General features: G+C 51.7%; 1 protein-coding gene across 1 annotated transcript in view; it reads left to right on the top strand.

Moving 5' to 3' along the window:
- The window catches only part of LOC147895062 (uncharacterized), a 133,672-nt gene that overhangs the window by 19,211 nt on the left and 94,901 nt on the right, over positions 1 to 19,560 (top strand). Inside the window, exons 4-6 of the mRNA XM_087384172.1 lie at positions 6,125 to 6,225; positions 6,391 to 6,475; positions 6,566 to 6,689. Coding sequence (XP_087240298.1) covers positions 6,125 to 6,225; positions 6,391 to 6,475; positions 6,566 to 6,689 — 310 coding nt within the window. The remainder of the gene's footprint in view (positions 1 to 6,124; positions 6,226 to 6,390; positions 6,476 to 6,565; positions 6,690 to 19,560) is intronic.

Genomic DNA, 19,560 nt, shown 5'->3' with positions numbered 1-19,560 from the left:
CACTACCATGATTGGCCATACACTGGCTAAGATTTAAGGGTCAGTACTAAAGAGAGAGATTAGCTCCTACACAGAGACACATGAGCAATGGGCATTGGGACAGGCTGGGTCTCAGAAGAAACATTCCACCCTTGATCATATTTTCACCCTACGGGCAGTCATCGAGGAGGCGAAATTGAGAGTCCAGAAAGTCTACGCTTGCTTTGTAGACTTTCAAAAGGCCTCCGACATAGTCCCACGATCTCGCATGATTAGGCGACTTTAGGAGATGCAGATCCTAGGAGTCATGATTTGGGGAGTGAAGCAAGGATGCCCCCTCTCACCGACACTATTTGGGCTCAATATTGATGAGATCACGACTTTGATTGACCACCTAGGAGGTGAGGGATTGTTACTGGCCGATTTGATGATACAAATCCTGTTGTATGCAAATGACATGGTCCTTCTATCCTCTTCAGCAGGTTTATAGAGACACCTAGAGGTTGTAGAGGTGCTTTGCAAGGAGAGAGACATGACAATCAACCATTGCAAAACCAAGGTTATGGTTTTCAACACCTCGCAACAGTACTTCGTCGACATAGCTTCACTTATCGAGGGGAGCCAATGGAGATTGTAAAGTCATACACCAAACCAAGGGTAGTCTTTTGTGGGTCCAGTCTTCATGATGACCCACGCAGCCAAGGCACGACCTACACAAGGATAGTGAGCTCTAGCTCAACAAGAGCGACATTGCTTTTAGGCACATTTCTAGGACCCCCCAACAAAGGGATGGCTATTTGACATATTGGTGAGACCAACAAACATATACGCAACACCCTTATTGGGGAGTGACCTATCAACGACGATTGAGTGGCGTCGTTTTGAGCTGCTGTAGGTGATTTTGGGATCCAGAATGATTCGTAGTAAGCCCTCAGTACCCCACCAGATCGTACAAGCAGAGTTTGCTATGACACCACTCCCAATTGATGCCATCTTAGACGATAGCTTCACAGGGTCTGAGCCTTATCTAGGGGGAGGCTATCGAGATTGGCACTAGATCCATCTATATGACTAGTTGAGAGTGGGGTTAGCACGGCCTGGTACGCACACATAACCAGATGGTTTGATAGCCATGATATTCAGATGGACCGTCTTCTCTCCTTTCAGTACAGCTTCGATGCCCTGGATCTCCTGGTCACATAGGATGAGATCAATTGTATTATACAGTTGGATCTACTCTAGCTCTATACGTCATGGACAGGGGGGGTAGGAGTTTCCCAGTAAGATCCAGCTCTATTGCGGCCACTTCTTGAGAATATCGGAGGATGGAGTGATTATCAGACCCCAATATCTAGAGTACAGGCGAGTCTCACATGCCTTGAGGATTGCCATCGGACATATGTGGGGTCTCGTCCCATCAGTTGAGGATTGAGACAAGGAGAGCCATAGGTACACCTAGAGAGTAGAGGATTTGTAGACTGCACACATTGGGGAAGGGGGAGACAGAGGAGCATTTCATGTGTACTTGCTCAGTTTACTATGAGATCCGAGGACAATACCACTATCTCTTTCAGGAAGGGCACGGTTTGGAGCCTCTCTCCTAGCTGTTTCACTTCTAGGACCAGATCTGCACTGGCCTCTATCTGATGGAGATGCAATGATACAGAGAGATCCTATTGCGTCAAATTAGATAGCAGGAGGGGATAGTATCATGGGATACAAAGATGGATCGAGCTCAGCGACATGCCACAGATTTCTATGCATTCGAGTTTGCCTCTGGACATGATAGAGTAGAGCAGGAGGAGATAGATGATATAAGGGCAACATGGATCAGTGGGATGAGACGAGGAGGAGGGATGGAGCCAACGACACAGAAACACTCATGATGTAGAGACGGACCAGGGCACACACGATGGAGGTTCAGCCCATCACAGCTCTACTCGGAGGGGATCGCCCGAGCAAAGGCATCACTCTCGATATGGCCCCAGATTCAGAGATCACGGAGACCATGCCTCCCGCCACAACGACAGACGACCCGGTAGACACAGATACGAGATATTTTCGGAGCTCACAGGAGAGCCACTGTGGCACTCGGGTTATGTATTTTGACTTTGAGATTGAGTACTAGTTTTTGAGTTCTAAGTTTGAATCTTAGTTTAGTATAGTACTTTGGAAAGGGCCTTAGCAAACCCTCTGTTTTAGCCCATAGTGGCTTGTATGACTTACTTTGTGATTGTACTTCGTCTCATAGGCCCGCGAGGTCTCCCGAAGACATTAATACATCTTTCTTTCTTTCTTTCTTTCTACCACCTTGCATGCATCTGCAATCTCTCTCTCTCTCTCTCTCTCTCTCTCTCTCAATAAGTGGAGCTGAGCTGCTGCTTTGAGTGCTTCCCCAACTCTCGCTCTCTCCCCCTCCCTCCCTCTCTCCCTCCCTTCCAGCCCCCTCTCCCTCTGTTCATGACCCTCAGGCCCTTGTGGGCTGACCCTTAGCCACCCCTTGGACTGCCCCTGCTGTCGGGCTTGCTTGTACCAAGCCCTCGGGCCACCGGACTGGTCGCACCACCAAGGGCAGCTGTTGGGCCACCTCTGTTGCTGCCGCACAGGCTACATGGGCCTCTAGGCCCCCCCCCCACTGTTCGCACCTCGTCTCCCAGCTCAGGTGGGCTGCTGCCGCCATCGTGGGGCTGCTCCACACCTGCCATCAGACCAAGGGGCTGCTACCAGCCCCGCCTAGCCAGGGAGAGGCCCAGCCAGCACAAGGGAGCTGCTCACAGCCCCTGCCTCATACAAGCATAGGCTGCTGGGGCTACTCCCTAGCCTCAGCCCACCTTTGCACCTCGACTCCAGCCCCTATACCTCTGCTTCTGCTCCAGCCAGCTTCAGACCTGCAAGAAGTACCAAAAAAATCAAGAAAGACAAGATTTGAATGAAGAAAGTACAAAAGAGGAGACTCCACCAGAAAATCTACACAATGCATCACTGAAAAGACAAAGAAGGACAGGGAGGAACCACCAACATGCTTGAAGATCACCCAGGGCAGTAAATATGTGAGGAACCTCTATATTTCCGCACTATTACACTTCTGCAAACAAACAGGGACAAATAGTGATTTTGCACAATGCCTACACGAGGATGTGTAGAGGACATTTGGGGGAAACAAGCACTTGAAAATGCCATGACAACTTACTCAGCAGGGAGAACTCATAATGCTACATGTAGTGTCCTCACTAGCCTCCAAAGGGTATGCCTAGCATTGATTGAGAAATCGACAATCTGGAAGCTACAAATGTAGTCCTCCTAGCAGAGAAGAACATGTAGATAAAACAATAGATGAGGTGAAGAAACATGGAGGGAAGATGCAAGAGGAATGGAGAAAGGATAAGGCCAAAAGAGATGGATGGGAGAAAGAAGAGAGAAAGAAAAGGCTGAATGGATATGGGAAAGAACCAAGCTCCAAGACAGATAAATGCCTTGGGGATTGAAGTGCAGCAACTGAAGGACATGAAGGGCACTTTGGAGGGGAATAGCAAGGCCATGGAAGAGCTTCCATTCTCAAGAAGGATATTGCAGCCATGCAAGCAACGGTGCAGGGCACACATGCTGAACTCAAACAACAAATCAGCAAGGGAGAGACAAAGATGATGGAGTGGAAGGATATGGGTAAAAAAGGCACAACAGCCCCAAAGAAAGCGTTTATCTCTGAAGCTCTTGAGGAGAAAAAGAGAAGGGTCAGCAAGGTACTAAATGTCTTGGTAAGAGGCCTACCAATGGGAGACACTCCAATGGCAGATGCCAAGAGCTTCTTCATTAAAAGGGGGGTCAATCTCACCTGTGAGACAGCTTGGAGGGTGGGCAAGGCGGACGCACCAGTAAGGCCACTAGTGATGAAACTCAGGACTGCATTGGACAAGTCCACCCTCATGAGCTTGAGGGCAACCTTGAAGGGAACTAAGATTTATTTGGAGATTTATTTGGATAGCGATCTCACTTTCCTAAAGTAGGAGCACAAGAGGGAGTGTATGGTATGGGTGATGGCAGCAAGAGAAGCAGGGAAATGGGCTGCATGCATACAGGGATGGTAAGGTGATCATCTGAGAGAGAGGAGGCAGGGAAGAGAAGGAAGATGGGGAATTATACGGTGTTGAGGCCCATTGGATGATTCACTACTCTACCCTCGAGGGGGCAGGGACACCTACAACACAGGCCCTCTCTCATCTACTCTAGCCTCACTCTGGGCAGGCACACCCACAAGCAAGCCCTCTCTCTCTGGGTGGCACCATGAGATTTTGACCTCCAACAGCATCAATGAACATAGTTGAAATGACAGCTACATGGCAATGGGACCAACATAGATGCTGAACAAAACAGCCCACAAATCAAGAAAGGCCAAGGAAAATAAGGGAATGCCATGCAACAGCTGGTTCTATCTAGAATGCAAAGGAGCTAGGGAGGCCTACAAGTTTGCAAGATAAGGAAAAACCACAAGAAAAGTGTCTCAAAGAGAAGAGAAGACAAACATTACAAACAGCTCAAGAGGGGTCCTATACTTTTTTTGGGAACCCCATGCAAAGGAAATCTTAGATGGGAATGGAAAGGTGAATTGGGAAGAGATGGTGCATTTGTTAAAGAGCTAGATGAAAGGAACGAAGCAATGGACAAAGGGAGGCAGTTTAAGGCCACATACATATGAAGTCATCACACAATTTAACAATGTTGAGATGGGTTTGAAGGAACTAGCACATGGTAAAGTCTATGACTTGCTAGGTCTTGCGGGAATTATAATAGGTGATAAAAGTGTTGACCTAATTGAATGGAGAAGATAGACTTCAAAGAGGAGACGTAAAAAATGTGAGATAATTGAGCAAAACAGCCCACAAATGCTTCAAGAAAGGCCAAAGGAAGCAAAGGAATGCCATTGACAATGTGACTAGATGTAAACTAACAAAGCTGTACATGTTTGAGAGAACTTAAATCGGTGACACCCAATCGTACAAATGTTGAGAAATCAATGCTCCACCATTTTGACATCGATCTATAATGCCCCATACAAGGAGAAGCATAGAAGAACTTAAAGCTACACATTTCATAAATAACTTAAAGAGGTGTCACTCCAATGGTACAAATGTTGAAACATCAATGCTCCACCCTTTGGCCATCCAGATATAGATGCTCACATATAATGCCCCCATACAAGGAGAAGCATAGAAGCAGAAACCATTAGGACTAGTAGGTTATGTAAAGGTAGAATGCAATTGCATCCATAATCAACCATCTGTCAGCTAGATGAATGGACCTTGGCATTCTTTGTTGACCATGGGGCTCAAGTCAAGTCAGCTGTTACATGGCTAATCATGTGGCATCATGTTGACATGGCAGACCTGGTGACAGCAGATTTGTAAGCTGATGTGGCATGTATGCTGACACAGATTGTTGGAGTCGGTGGATTATGTGGCAATCTGCATACTTAGCAAACTGCAGTCAAATGATGATGTGGAAGTTGGCCTTCTGAGCGGCGGTTGTTGACATGTGGCATTTGGTCTGCCATTTTGCAGGTCGTCTAACTGCTGGTTGGTGGCCCTGTAGGGTTGGTCAGCCCGTTCAGGCCTCTTCAAAGGATTTGGGATGACTGACCATGGGTTGTTCATTACATCAGGACATTTATATTTTTTGGAATGACTGACCTTGGTTTGCTCATTCCTTTCTATGGATAAAAGTACATCAGGACATCTATGTATGAGAATTTTTGGCTGTACATCTCAGTGTTTTCTCTCTTGTCTTCTATCTACTTGTGCGCACATGCTGAAGTGGGATTAAGTAAGTGGTTGAAAGTATCCTGGTATATCTTCTGCATTAGGATGACTTGTATTCTCAGTTGGTGATGTAAGGTCAGTTTTCCTCTACATGGTGTCTAGTTCAGAGACACGTGCGTAGAGGTGTGTTTTTCAACAGTTCTTCCCTGAGTGGCCGATGGCTAGTGCTGTGCTTATACTTTTTTTTGACATGTTCACGTCTAATATACAGCCCAATGTGCCATGCATTTTCAAATCCTAACTGGCATTTTCCAAACTTAGTTTTTGCTTTCATGAGGATTCTGGTTGGACTGTGAAGTATCTCCATAAATAACAATTTGTTTTGTTGGCAGATGCATTACTGCTTGTCAGATGAAATCTCAAGAGATGATCCATCATCCTTGGGAGGATCTCCATGGGAGCTGCGCTTAACAACAAAAATTTTACGAGAGAGGTTATCTCAATGTGATGAAATTATGATGTTGGTTTTTACCGTGCTGCTCTCGAGTGGTAAAATGATTCTTGGTTGTACCAGGAATAATTCTATGGGTTTCTCCAAGATTTAGCATTTTGTTTTGGCTTTATGTTGAACTAACCTGGCTGCATCCTTCTGATCTAGGTCCAAGCAGAAGGAATCACCCTGGTATTCTTTCATCAGACTTCTCCCAGGCTCTATCAGGCTACCTCTATTCTTCTCAGAATCAGTGAGTTATCCTCAGTAGTCTTCAAATGCTACAGTTTTCATCTTGGTAACTTTGTATGTCAAGCTAGAGCAAGATGACTCTTTTGTACAGGAAATCTATAACTGTGAAGATGCCTACATAAGAAAGGAGGTGCAATCAATGAGGGATTTCGCAGAAGCATCCTTTCATGCCCTTCACCATCATGAGACAGCTGGGGCTAGCTTCAAGGAATTTGGTAAATTTTCTTCTATTGTTTCCATGATCAGCAGCACTCATGTTAAGATCAGTACTTTGTTATGTATCTCCTTCCAATCTTTATTCACACTTTAATCTCATTGTGACAATGCATTCTAGTGCGGGTGCAGATTGATCTATTTTGAATGTATCATAGGTGAAGCTCAAATGTAAACTTTCCAGATTCTCCTGCTCCTCAGCTACTCAGCTGTTCTCTTTGCCGTCCTCCCTGCTATCATCCTCTTCGCTACCCATGGATGGCTTGTCCATCCTTCCCTTTGCTACATCCCCTTCACCCGACTTCTTGTCTGTCCTAGCTTGTGTTGCAACCTCTCCAGGCTGACTGTTCTCCAACTTCTGGCCTCTCTGCTCCACACCTCCCCATCCTGTCTCCTATGTTCTGGTCAGTCCTCCAATGTTCCACACCCTTCCCCCTATCTTTAATGTCTTTTTTGTTGAGTTGACCTCAGCCCTGATGTCATCATCTGTCCCCATCACTGCTTCTGCTCCTTATCTTTTTTGTTTGCTCCTTCTCTATCTGTCCATTCCTTTTGGGTTGGAGTCCAGTTAGAGGGCAATCACTGACTTCTTCTCTGGCGACTTGGGCCAGCGGCAGCAAGGGACATGACACAGCCAGGATCCGGAGAGCACGAGACAACAGGCTCATCCTCGAGTTGACTCTCACATGAGGACTGGAGACATCTCATTACTATTCGACTTGGGGAGATAGACCACTGGAGTGATGGTAGCGCTTGTCAGACAACGAGCTACCTGTTGGAGACTATAGAGAAGGAGGGAGGGGCCGAGATCGACTGATTAGAATGAGCACCAGCAATGCTCTATTACTGATTTCCTTTCCTCAGCGGTGCCAGCGCTAAGTAGATCCAGAGCCACTATTGACCAAGCTCATCTCTTCTATCCTCAGTCAACTGACGGAGTTAGTCCCACAAATAGCATACATAGGTTCCATCACTCAAATGGTCAGCTGATGGGAGGGACAGCCCACTGATGGGGATCTCCATCCCCTTTCTTCTTTTGTGTATTCTCCCACAATGACAGTGTGGTCTATCTCTCTATTGATATTATTCGCTCAGGCATCAGCCTTGGGTGTGGATGCCCACTTTAGTGGCCTCACCCCTTGAGCTTTTTTTTAGTTGGTTTTTCTTCAGTCTCATAGATCCTTGGGTCTTTTGACCAAAGGTTAATAAACCTTCCTTCTTCTTTCTTTCTCACTGAATGATTGTCACGTTACGCAGGAATGATTAGCAGGAGAAAAAATTGTTGGGATATTTGTGATCAAGGGCTTGTTCTAAGGTGCATGTGTGCATCTAGCAGGCACATGTTTGTGTGTGTGTGTGTAGTATAGTACACTTAGTGCTATGAGGTGTCTAGGACCATGACACAGGTGGTCATGCAATACAAGCCGCCCTCTTAAGGAGGTGTCAAAGATTTAGGAAGTCCCTGTGATGTAGGGCTGATTGCCTTTGATGTAGGAGAGGTGCCTATGATCTAGGATACCCTCTCTCCCACTCTATAAATTAGAGGCTTCTCTCTCACAATCAATAGAACACACATTTTGGTCTTCTCTTGTGTTCTCAACTCTTGTCATGATGCTTCTCTTTGCTCCCACGACTCCCAACATGTGGTATCAGAGCTGTAGGCTCTAGAAAACTCCTTAGCCTCCTAATTTGCCACGTCATCATCTTCTTCCTCACCTCCACCTCCTTCTCTCCATTTTGCCTCTTTTTGAAAAATTCTTGTGAGAGCTTGTGCTCTTCACTTGGGTGACCATTCTCCAAGCCCTTTGAGCTGAAGAACCTTCTCATTAGGCGCACCTCCAGCTCCAAGATTGGCGCGGAATTGTCCTACTACCCGTACCAACGCGTTCTATGTCTGGCACACTTTTTCGAAATTCAGGCTGTAGATGCAGAAATTTGACCAGCACTCCTAGTTGAAGTTGGGCGACACTATGACGAAGCTCCTGATGAATTTTGAGCTCAAATGCTTTAGTGGATGAGGAGAAATAAACAAAAAAACCAGTCGAACTTGGCGCAGCTCTCCTGGTTGACTTGGCACAACATTGTGCAATTCCTCTTTGGTGGCTCTTCTTTGGCATAAGACCTTTCATTTTGCATAAGAACCCCTTTTAATGGTCTCTCTTTATCAGTGCGAATTGAGCTCTCCAGTTTGCTTCTGTTTCTATAAGTACTTTTTTTGAAGAATGCTTTGTTTATGATTGACCAAATCAACTTAAATTTGGGGGTGTTCATTCCAAAAGCTTTTTTACATAGTGGAATGCACTTTTTGCTTTGGGTTGATATACATATGTTTGGATGAAATGCCTTCATCATGTTGCTCTTCCAATGCTTCATATGTGAAAGCAAAAGAGAAGAAGAAGCACCTATGTATGTCAATAGAAAAGTGACAAAGCTTGTGAAGAGAAAGCCATATTATTATTCTGCTTCAAAAAGTTTAGGCTTCTCTGATTTCATTGCTTGCATATGCACCTGTATTTTGCCGAAAAAACAGTGCTAATTATATTACTTTGAAAACAAGATACATGAGGTCAGCTTTGCAACTGACGGGGCTGCGTTCACAAATTGGACGCAGCCCAAAAAGGTAACAAAAAAGTAAAGCTCTCTCTCATGGAGGGATTAGGCGAGTGTGAATGAACAGCCAGAGAGGTGGTGAGTAGCGCCACTGAAGGCCCTGCGAAGTATGCTCGAAGAAGAGGCCCTGTGTGTCCCAATCACGGAGGAAACGTCTCCGCTTCTCCCGGCCAGCCTGGGAGTCTCCCTGTATCTGGTCCCACTAGCCTCTGAGGGTGTGTATAATCTCACTCCAGATGTCAGTCATGATCTGGGCAGTCGAAAGGGAGGTGCCACCGAGGATCTGCGCGCAGCGCGAGGTCCAAATGTGCCATCCTGCGATGCTGCTAATAATCTCCCAGACTGGCTGCCTCTCCTGAGATCCCGTGCCAGCCTCTGCCAGGTGCGGCGGAATGCTCTCGAGCGGCCCCCACGTCCCCTGCGTGATAAGGAACGTGGGGTCCTGCGGACATGCCTCGAACAGGTGATGAAAACCAGGTGCGGTGCTACACCAGCAGGACGCGCCCCAAGAGATCAAACCTAACTCCGGTGCTACGCGAGTGAGGATCCCGAAAGTCCACCTCCACACTTCCTGGGCGCGAGTGCAGCTCCACAGGCAGTGTTTTGGTGACTCCTCGTCCTCATTTTTTTTGCAAAAAAGAAGGGCTAATTATATTACTTCGAGACAAGGAATACAAGAGACTCAACAGCAATGCTGGAGCACAGGGATAACTCCCACCTGCGAAACTACAAGCCACACAGGGCTAAGCAAAAAACTGTTGCAAAATGCTGTCAAAACAAAAAGCCCTAGTCTGGGTCTTCTGAAAACCAGTAAACCGCGAAACCAAAAAAGCTACGGATCCCTGATGAAGTGAATCCTGGAAGTACTAGAAAGTCTTCGAAACAGTGAATCATCAACTGATATGACTCCTCTGAGTCAACATCCAACAATCGAGGCCGACCAATAATCCCTGATGAAGTGAATCCTGGGGGTACTCGTAATCCAAGCATGTATGGATCCCTCCTCCGCTGAGCTCCCGTCCATCGTGCCCGCCCGAGGGTGCCAATAGGAAGAGACCTGCCAGCATGAGCAACCACCACTTGACGGGGGGCGAGTCCGCACTTCAGTAGCCCGCTTCACGCACCTGCAGGCCTCAACCCACATGGGGAGCCTCCTGGTGCGACAAGAAGAAGTAGAGCCAAAGGAGAAGGGATCCCTGAGGAAGGAGTCGAGGGCCGCCGCCCTGAGGGAAAAGAATCTTCGAGAAGAACTCTGAGTCTTGAGAAGCTTAGAGACCCAAGCAAAAAGGCCACCAGCCGACGCGACCCCTCTGGGTTGTTGTCCAAGGGCCAGGTATTTCCAGCTCCAGTGCACCACTCGCGGCCAGGAGATGCTGAAGGGACGAGGGCAGCACAACCACCACCACGGGGAGGCACGAACTGGACTGCTGGGGGATGGCCATGGCCGATGTCGCCAGGGCAAAGCTGCGAGGAGAACTCCAACTCCGGAGGAGCAGGAGAGTGCAGGGCAAACCACCTCCCGCCAAAGAAATGCCACCGGGAAAGGAGAGACGCTTCCTGAAAGATGAACCTACTGCTACTGTGAAGGTGCAAATGTGGAGGACCGCCAGGGCAAGGGAGACAGCTGAAGCCGAAGATACTCCCCTCCGAAGAAGTGCAAGGCCCCATGCCACAAGTGGCTCGACACCTCCAAAAGCCCGAACACCCCCAACCCAGACGCGTTCTACTCCACGGAGAGGGAGAAGGGTGCAAAAGACCAGCCTGGAAGACCACACTGCCACGGGAAGGAAGCCACCAACAAGCAGGCCAAGGCTGGGGATGCGCCATCCTGGAGAGGCTCGCGGCTGAACCGGAGCAGGGGGGCAGCCAGTCAGCAGGGGGGAGCACTCAGCCAGCGGAGGGGGCTCGCAGCAAGGCGAGCAGGGCGGCGACCAAGGTGCGAGGGGAGGGCGCGGGGGGAGAAGGGTGGGAGTGGCAGGGCGGAACCTAGGCAGCGCGCGGGGCGAGGGCAACAGTGGGCGGGGTGAAGGTCGCGTTGTCGATTAGGCTTTTTACTCCTCGTCCTCATGACAGATTTGACAATGTCCATCCTGACCTACCTGCCGCAACCAGCTCCCCACTGGAAGACCTTTGTGGGCGAGAAGCCAAAGAAAGTAGGAGATCTTCCGCGGCCGCCAGCTCTCCCACAAAGCCTTCCAGAAGGCCTGCAAAAATAACCTGGAGATACCCTGAGCATACCAACTGGGCCGCTGGGTGGGAGGGCGGCTCTGCATCCTCCCGAGAACTCTCCTGCCCAATGTCGTGCTGTAGGCAAAGAAAGAGATCGGCCCCTGACCTGTCACAATCTCTGGCCATCTCCACTCTCCTGGGTCCCAATCAAGCTCTGACAAGGCCCGCCCCTCCCAGAGCCAGAGTCGCCATAATTGCAGCTGATCCTGCTCTATACTGGGATCGGTCCGCCAAACCTTCCCCACGAGGCCTACGACCCGAACCCTCTGCCATGGGAGTAGGGGGTCGATGAGCACATCCTCTCTCGTGAGTCGGCTGTCCCCCATAACCGCGAAGAAGGAAACATAGGTGTCGTCCATCCGACCTGCAACCACCAGTGGGATGCCACGGGGGGTGAACTGTCCCAGCCAACGGTCATCACCAGGCATGAGGATCTGAATCTGGGGTGGAACCAACCAATCAGCTGGAATCGCTCCGTCTATCTCCGTGCGTCTCACCTGAGCTCCACGGGCACCTCCAGCTGCGACTGCTAGAGCAGCGGTCTCCAAGTGTCTGTACGTGTCCCTCCAAACTTGAAGGGATCGGGCTGGCTCCCGCATCCAGCCATCCCACCTGATGTGTGATCTCTCCCCCAGCTGAAGTCCCTCGGCATCTCTGACCTGACCGTTCCAGATGAGCGGCTGGCGATCGATCTGCTCCTGACAGCTAGGAGGGGACTGTATGAGACTGAGGCGGAGCCGCCTCCAAACCATGAGGAGGCTGCGAACGAGTGGGGAGCGGGGCTGAGTGAGCGGGGCAGAAGTGAAGATCCACCTGAGGGACGGTAGCCACTCTCCACCTCGGCGCGGGACACAAGAACCGACCCCCTGCTGAAGTAACATCTTCCATGTTTGCCCCCCCGGGGTCAAACCGCGGATAACTAACTTGCCCAGCAGGGCCTTACATTGAAGCTCTGGATCGATGACCCGCAAGCCACCCTCAGCCTGCGGAAGAATGACTGTCTGCCAGGCAACCCTGGCTCTGGTATCTCTGAGACCGTCCCCCCCGGACCACAGGAAGTTTCGGACCAGCCTCCTAAGCTGTGCCACGCTGGATCTCGAGAAACACCAACAGGAAGCCCACATACCAAGCCGTGGCTAGGAGGACCTGGTTGACTACCAGAGCACGACCTGCAAGAGAGAGCTTAGCAGTGCTCCAGAAAGCCAGCTTCCGTCGAATGGAATCTAGCACCGGGAGAAACTGCTGAGCTGGCGTGATATCCAGGCCGACCTGAAAGCAGAGATATCTAGCTGTCTGTCCCCGCGGGATCCACCTGAAACCCAAAAACCTCCCCCACTGTGAGCACGCCCTGGGGTTTGTGAGAAAACCAACTGATTTGTTCCAGTTGATTTCAGCACCGGCTGCCGAACAGAAGACCTCTAGGGCCATCCTCACCCTCTCCAGCATCATCTCATCATCTTGGACATACAGTGCTGTGTCATCTGCATACTCCGAATCCAGGAGCTCCGTGTCCTCCCTGATGGGAAGGCGAACACCCCGGATCCCGGTCGACCTCGCCTGAAGGTAGTATGTCATAGCCTCGGCGAAGAAGAGAAACAGGTAAGGAGCAAGGGGGCAGCCCTGACGCACTGATCTCTCCAAACTAAATCACTCTCCCATCCTGCCGCCGATGATGACCCTGCTAGAAGCTGTCCTGTATAACGCTGAAATACCCTGAATCCATCCTGCTGGGAAACCTAGTCGCTCCAAAGTACCCTCCAGGAAGGACCAGTCCACTCGATCGTAGGCCTTCTCAAAGTCGAGAAGTAGGATGGCTAAATGTGACCCACTGTGTTGAGCCCACTCCGCCGCCTCTGAGAAGGTGAAGACATTATCTAGGATACTGCGATCCTGGACAAAGCCTGTCTGAGTGTCATGAATGAGGTCAGGAAGTAGAGGCCGAACTCTGGCGCTGATCATCTTGGCAAGGATTTTGTAGGCAGTGGTGAGGAGGGTGATCGGGCGCCACTGACGATCTCCTGTCGATCTCCTCCCTTCGGGATGAGGCAAATCAGTCCTGAGGAGAGGCTCTCTGGCATATATCCGCTGCTGAAAATCCTCTGGAGGGCTGCTAGGAGGGGCTGATGGATCTGATCCCAGAAGGAGGTGAAGAAAGCGCGAGGTCCCTCCGAAGAGCTCTCTCTCTGCCCCACCACTCCTGTCGAACTTGTAGGGCTGCGAGCTGGCAAATCTGGCTGGACTCCTGCAAAGCCTGCGCCACCGAATCAACGAGATCCACGCACTAGCCCCAATCTCTGTCCCATAGGCTACCGATACTGCTGCGCACGTCCTCCCTCGAGAAGATGGAGTCGGGAATCCAGCACGAACAAGGGGGAAGGGACTGAACTACCGAGTCTAATGATAAGAGCACAGGCGCATGGTCGGAAAGTGTCGTCCCTGGAATTATACCCGCCTGACCGCCTCTGCTGATGGCCCAATCACTGACATAAAATCTATCCAGCCTCTCCAAGAGTCTGCCTCCTTCCCTGCGGAAGCCCCACGAGAAGTCCAAGCTCCCGTGCCAACGACGGAAGGACGGGTCTCTCCAGCTGTCCCTACCTCCTGTCGCGAAGATAAATGAGTCCCAAGCGGACTGCTCTGCCTGAGACATACCTGTAAACTCTGGTCCTCTGCCGTGCTGGTCCTCCAAGGTCTCCATATTGTTGAAGTCACCTCCAACAATCCAGGAATCCATGTCTGGGAGAATCCCTGTGAGTGTCCTCCAGAAGGTGGCTCTGCATTGGAGGTCTGTGGGAGCATAGATGTTGAGGATTCCTATTTTGGAACCCTCCAACTCTAGGCCTACCCAAAGGGCACGGCCTGGGATCAACGTACCATCACCAAAAACTCCCTGGGCTAATTGCTCGCACACGGAAGTACAGACACCGCCACTCCTTCCCTGTGCGCCGATCGAGGGCTCCTAATAAGTGTGAGAGCGTCCAGGGAGAATCTTCCCGCAGCTACGGGAATGAGCCTCAGAAAGCTTGTGCTCCTGGAGCAGAAGTATATCCAAGCGACCAATCACTGTTGGCTGAAGTTCCTGTCTCAAGATGAGCTTCCTAGGACCACGGGTGCCAGAAGAATGAAACCCGTTCACATTCCAGGAGACAAGGTGTAGGCTCATGGTGAGGACTGGTAGGCTGCGAACAACTGTCTGCTCGCGGCTGATGTCGATGAAGAAGCTAACATTTCGGAGTGGAGACGGTGACGCTTATGAGAAGGTTTGGAGGGGGAGGCGGGGTCGTCCTGCCCGTTCTTCAACACCTTTAGCAAAGGCGTGAGTCCTTTGGTGCCATGAACAAACGCTTTCTCGAGCCAACTCGAGATCTTTGAAGTAGTCATCCCGTAGAAGGCTCGGAGTTTCTGAGGGGTCCAGGCTCTGACATCCTGGGGGAGGGGCCACGACAGAGGGGGCTTGAGGATCACAATCAATCTGAAGCGTTTGGCGGCGCAACGCCACCGCAGGCGCACGTCACCCTCGGACCGCTGAGTCTCGAGAAGCTGTCCACCGGACGGGCCTATCCAGGAGCAAACCTGAGCGTGCGTATGCTCTCTGAGAGCCTCCCAGACCGAGTCGTTTGTCCAAGTCTCGGTGCCGTCGCTGAGGAATGTGAAAGCAAAGCTAGGGCCATCCCTCGGGGCCAAGGCTGCGATCTTCCCATCCGCCCCTTTGCGGAGCAGGAAGATACTGATGTTGAGACAAGCAGGGAAGGTCCCAAGGTCAGCCACATCCAAGTAGTCCCAGGGGCCAGATCTGTAAAAGTGGCGAGGAAGCTCTCTCTCCTGAAGCTGAGGCCCACCAGAGTCTGCAACTGAGGGGCTAGCGGACAGGGAAGATTGCTTCAGTGGTGGTGTAGATTCAGGGTGTCCTGCCTGTGGAGGGGAAGGGGGAGGTGGCTGGGGGGTAGGCAACTCCGACTCCACGGAGGCGACTAGCGGGGGGGGTGGAGGAGGGGTAGTGGGGGCTGCCCGCGGCTGAGGAACCATCGTTACAGCTGACACTGCAGGAGAACTGAGAGAGGCGAGGGGGGGATCGGGCTGCACTTGGGACTGGGGCTGAGAAGGAAGAGGAGGAGACTGAAGAGGAAGCGGCGGGGGCTGAAGCTGTGGGTCCGGAAGAGGGGGGTGCGACTGGGGAAGGGGCTGGGAGTGAGTGGAAGGGGGCTGGGGAGTGGAAGAGAGGGGGACCTGAGGCTGTGGAGGCCGGGCTACCGCCGAAGAAGAAGCTCTCCCAGGACCCTGGGGCGGCTGCCTGTCAGGTCTTTGAGGTGCTGCTGCAAGTTGGGAAACCTCTGCCTCCTTGCCTTTTTCAGAAATCTTCTTATTCTTTCCTCTTTTCCTTCTGACCTCAGTCCAACCGCCAGCTAACTCTGGACCGGACTCCGGCTGCCTCTGCTCCTCCTGACGTGGCTGCCCGGAGGGGGGGGGAGGGGGCGGAGGGGGAGGGGGCGGGGGGGACTGAGAGGAACTGGAGAATCGTGAACAAATAGCAGCCAGGTGCCCAAAGCCGGGACACCTCAGGCACTGGCCTGGCTGTCCTGTGACTACCATGCTCTGGGTAATGCTGCCGGCATCTGTCACGATCTCAATCACTGCAAGGAGAGTCGCAGGGTCCGCCATAGCCACACGGACTCGGGGGGCTCCTGCCGTAGTAACCGCGTCGGCGAAAGTGTCATGCATAACCCAGCCAAAGTGGGAGCCTAGGTCCCTGACAATCGGCCGCAGCTCAGCAACAAGGCTTGGAAAAACTAGCGTCACTGGATGGCGAGGTATGCGGAACCGAGTATCAAAATCCGCTGCACTGAATCCACGGTACCAAGGGACTATCATAATGATCTTTCCATCCACAGATGTGGGGGAACCAGCAATCAGGTTGCTCGCAGCTTTCGCAGTGGAGAGTTTGAGCCAGAAGATGCCCCTTCCCATAAGGGCCACCTCCTCAATGTGGCTGTCCTCTAGCATGAGAGTGGACTGGAGCCAGTCCCTGATCGCTGATCTGGAGGGGGAATGTCCAATGACTTTGCCATAGACAGAGGTAAGGGCAAAGTCATTGGCAACCTCCTAAATCCGAGACGATTGTTGCTCTGTCAAGATAACGCGGTAGGCATCTGGAGAGGGAGGGTCCGACTGGGCCTCCAGTTCCGGGCAGGGAGCCGCCATACCGCCAAGACAAACTGCGAGACCTCCGATGAAGAAGAGGCTGCCACCCAAAAAAGGGGGGGATAGATGTGGGGGGGTGGAGCTTGGGTGTGATGAAGACGGGTAAGGCGAAACGGGGTGACGCGAGTCGGGTGGGGAAGCGGAGGCGCAGGCGAGGGCGGAGGTGGAAAGCGGCAAGTTTAGAGGGCGGAGGGCGGTGGAAACGAGGGCGGGAAGCCGGGAGGCGGAGGTGGCGGGGGTGGGGGCTGAGGATGGAGGGCGGGTGGGGTGAAGAGGAGGCGGGGGCGGGGGACGGCTGGGGTGGGGCGGGGCGAGGCGGAAGGGTGGGAGGGGGCGGGGCGGGGGGGCGGGAGGGGCGGGGGGCGGCGGGCGTAGCGAGGGGGCGGGGTGAAGCGAGGGGCGGGGGAGAGCGAAGCGAGGGGGGGCGGGGGGCGGGTGAAGCGAGGGGGTGGGGGAGGGCGAAGCGAGGGGGTGAGGCGGAGGGGCGAGGGGAGGTGAGGCGGAGGGGCGAGGGGGTGGGGGAGGGCGAAGCGAGGGGGTGAGGCGGAGGGTGAGGCGGAGGGGTGAGGGGGTGAGGGCGGAGAGGGTGGAGAGGCAAGGGGGTGAGGCGGAGGGGCGAGGAGGTGAGGGCGGAGTGAAGCGAGGGGCGGGGGTGAGGCGAGGGGCGGGGGGCGAGGGGGCGGGGTGAAGCGAGGGGCGGAGGTGAGGCGGAGGGGCGAGGGGGTAAGGGCGGAGAGGCAAGGGGGTGAGGGCGGCCGAGGCGGGGCTGAGCTAGGGGGGTAGAGGCTGCGGGAGGGAGGGAGAGGGCTCGCAGGAGCAAAATTTCCTGGAGCCTTGCATATGCACCTGTATGGTTGAGATTTATAGCCATTCGTAAGAGAGCAGACACTGCCTAAATCTTAAAGGTAAGACTCTCTCATGGCTACCTTTAAGATAGACAAATTTGATGGCCAAGGCTTTAAGACTTGGCAAATGAAAATTGAGTTTGTGCCTATGAAAGAAAGAAAGAAAGAAAGAAAGAAAGAAAGAAAGAACGAAAGTTTATTAAAGTCTTGGGAAGACCGATGGGTCTATGAGACTGTGAAAATCCTGATACTACAAGCTGTGGTAGTGGAGCTACTAAACGAGCATCCATATCAATGAAAAGTGCAAAAATGCAGAATGGCAGTGCTAAGTCCTAAGCACAACATAGTCATGTCGATGGTCGACTATATATCAATCTCAGCATCATCATCAATATCATCATCATCATTGGCAGCAGCAAGATATCAAGATGGATGAGGCAGTGCAGACAGGAAGTCGGCAATAGAGTGCTATCGGTCGCTCAGAGGTGCGGTCGTGGCACGTCTCCTGGTCGTAGCTCTGCGTCTAACCAGGGCTATTGTGACCCCTGCCAGTCGGGCTTCAACTCTAAACAAGGAGGGGATGTCTCCAAGTGTGATTTATGTGTCGACCCTTTGTCTGAGCTATCGGGTCACGGGCTCCGGGTCACGGTCATGTCGAGGCCTCGTCTCGTGGGGGTCCATGTGATCTAACTGAAAGAACTTCGTGATAGAGCTCTGAGAGGGATCAACCGAGGAAGAAGCCTGCTCCTGTCTCTGTGCTCAGAGTATCCTCTCGTGGTGTCTAAGTGCCTCATGAATGAAACTTGCCAAACACCGTTGGTCTGGGTAGGAGAGGAAATGGGCTAAAATCCCATAACTATCCCTGAAGAGGCAGTAGAAACGTCCTCGGATCTCATAGTACACAGGACACCTAAAGATGAAATGCTCCTTTGTCTCAACCTCCTGTATGTCACACAGTGTGCATATGTGCCGCTCCTTGGGTAGTCGCTCTGCTCTACCGCTCTCGATGCGAAGTCTGTGTGAAGAGACCCGGAACTGCCCAAGAGAGATCCTTAGCGAGTGGGGTAGGTGAAAATGTGTGTATCTTGGTGGGTCAATGAAACCCTCCGCTGTGATATGTAAGAAGTGATCTCTGTAGAAGCTAAGCTTCACTGGGAGTTCACTCGGTCCCAACCAGGTCCGAAAAGTGTGTAGGTGTAGTAGATCCTCACGGATAACCTGGTTGACCTCATGTGATAAGAGGGGAGAAAACGGAGCATCCGTGCTATACTGGAAGGGAGGTAGTCTATCCATGTAGAGCCCTAGTCGCTCAAACCATCTCTCTGTACATGCATACCAGCATTTCTGATCTCCTTCTACTGCAAGTGCCATAGAAGAGGATAGAGCTATCCATGGTAGCCTGCTACGCCCCGAGGTATAATCCCCATATTCCCTAACTCGGTACAGATATGTGATGACTTGAAATGCAACATCTAGCTGTAAAGGGGGTGGCGCGTGGATCCTGAAAGTGCAAGTGGAAGCATTGCCTCTCTAGTCTGGCCAATGAGGCATACCCTCTACTCAAGCGTGCCTGCATTGCGGGTTTCATAGTGAAGCTGGGTCCGGAGAAGATAACCCCAAGATAAGTGTATGATGAAACTATCTCAACAGATGACCCCGCAAATGTGAACTGCTCCTGATGCATGATGGCTCGAGATGTATTGAAGATCATGACCCTGGTTTTACCCAGGTTGACCTTCAAATCATGAGACTCACAAAAGGACTGTAGTTCATCTAGGTGTCTCTGAAGCCCCTCTGCTGAGGAAGACAAGAGAGCCACATCATCTGCATAGAGCAAAATCTGGATCAGCGTGCCTGCAAGAGAGTAACCTACACTCCCCTGTGTCCGCATCACTGTCTCAAGCTCGTCAATATAGAGGCCAAACAAGGTAGGTGACGAAGGACACCCTTGTTTGACCCCGATGGTGCTCATGATCTCGTCTGTCCACTC

This window comes from Dipteris shenzhenensis, chromosome 13 (assembly GCF_047967505.1).
Source record: "Dipteris shenzhenensis isolate YYH24624 ecotype China chromosome 13, Dip_SZ_1.0, whole genome shotgun sequence".
In the NCBI taxonomy this organism is placed as follows: domain Eukaryota; kingdom Viridiplantae; phylum Streptophyta; class Polypodiopsida; order Gleicheniales; family Dipteridaceae; genus Dipteris; species Dipteris shenzhenensis.
The sequence above is the reverse complement of the archived record's forward strand: the minus strand, read 5'-3'. Positions and strand labels throughout refer to the sequence as shown.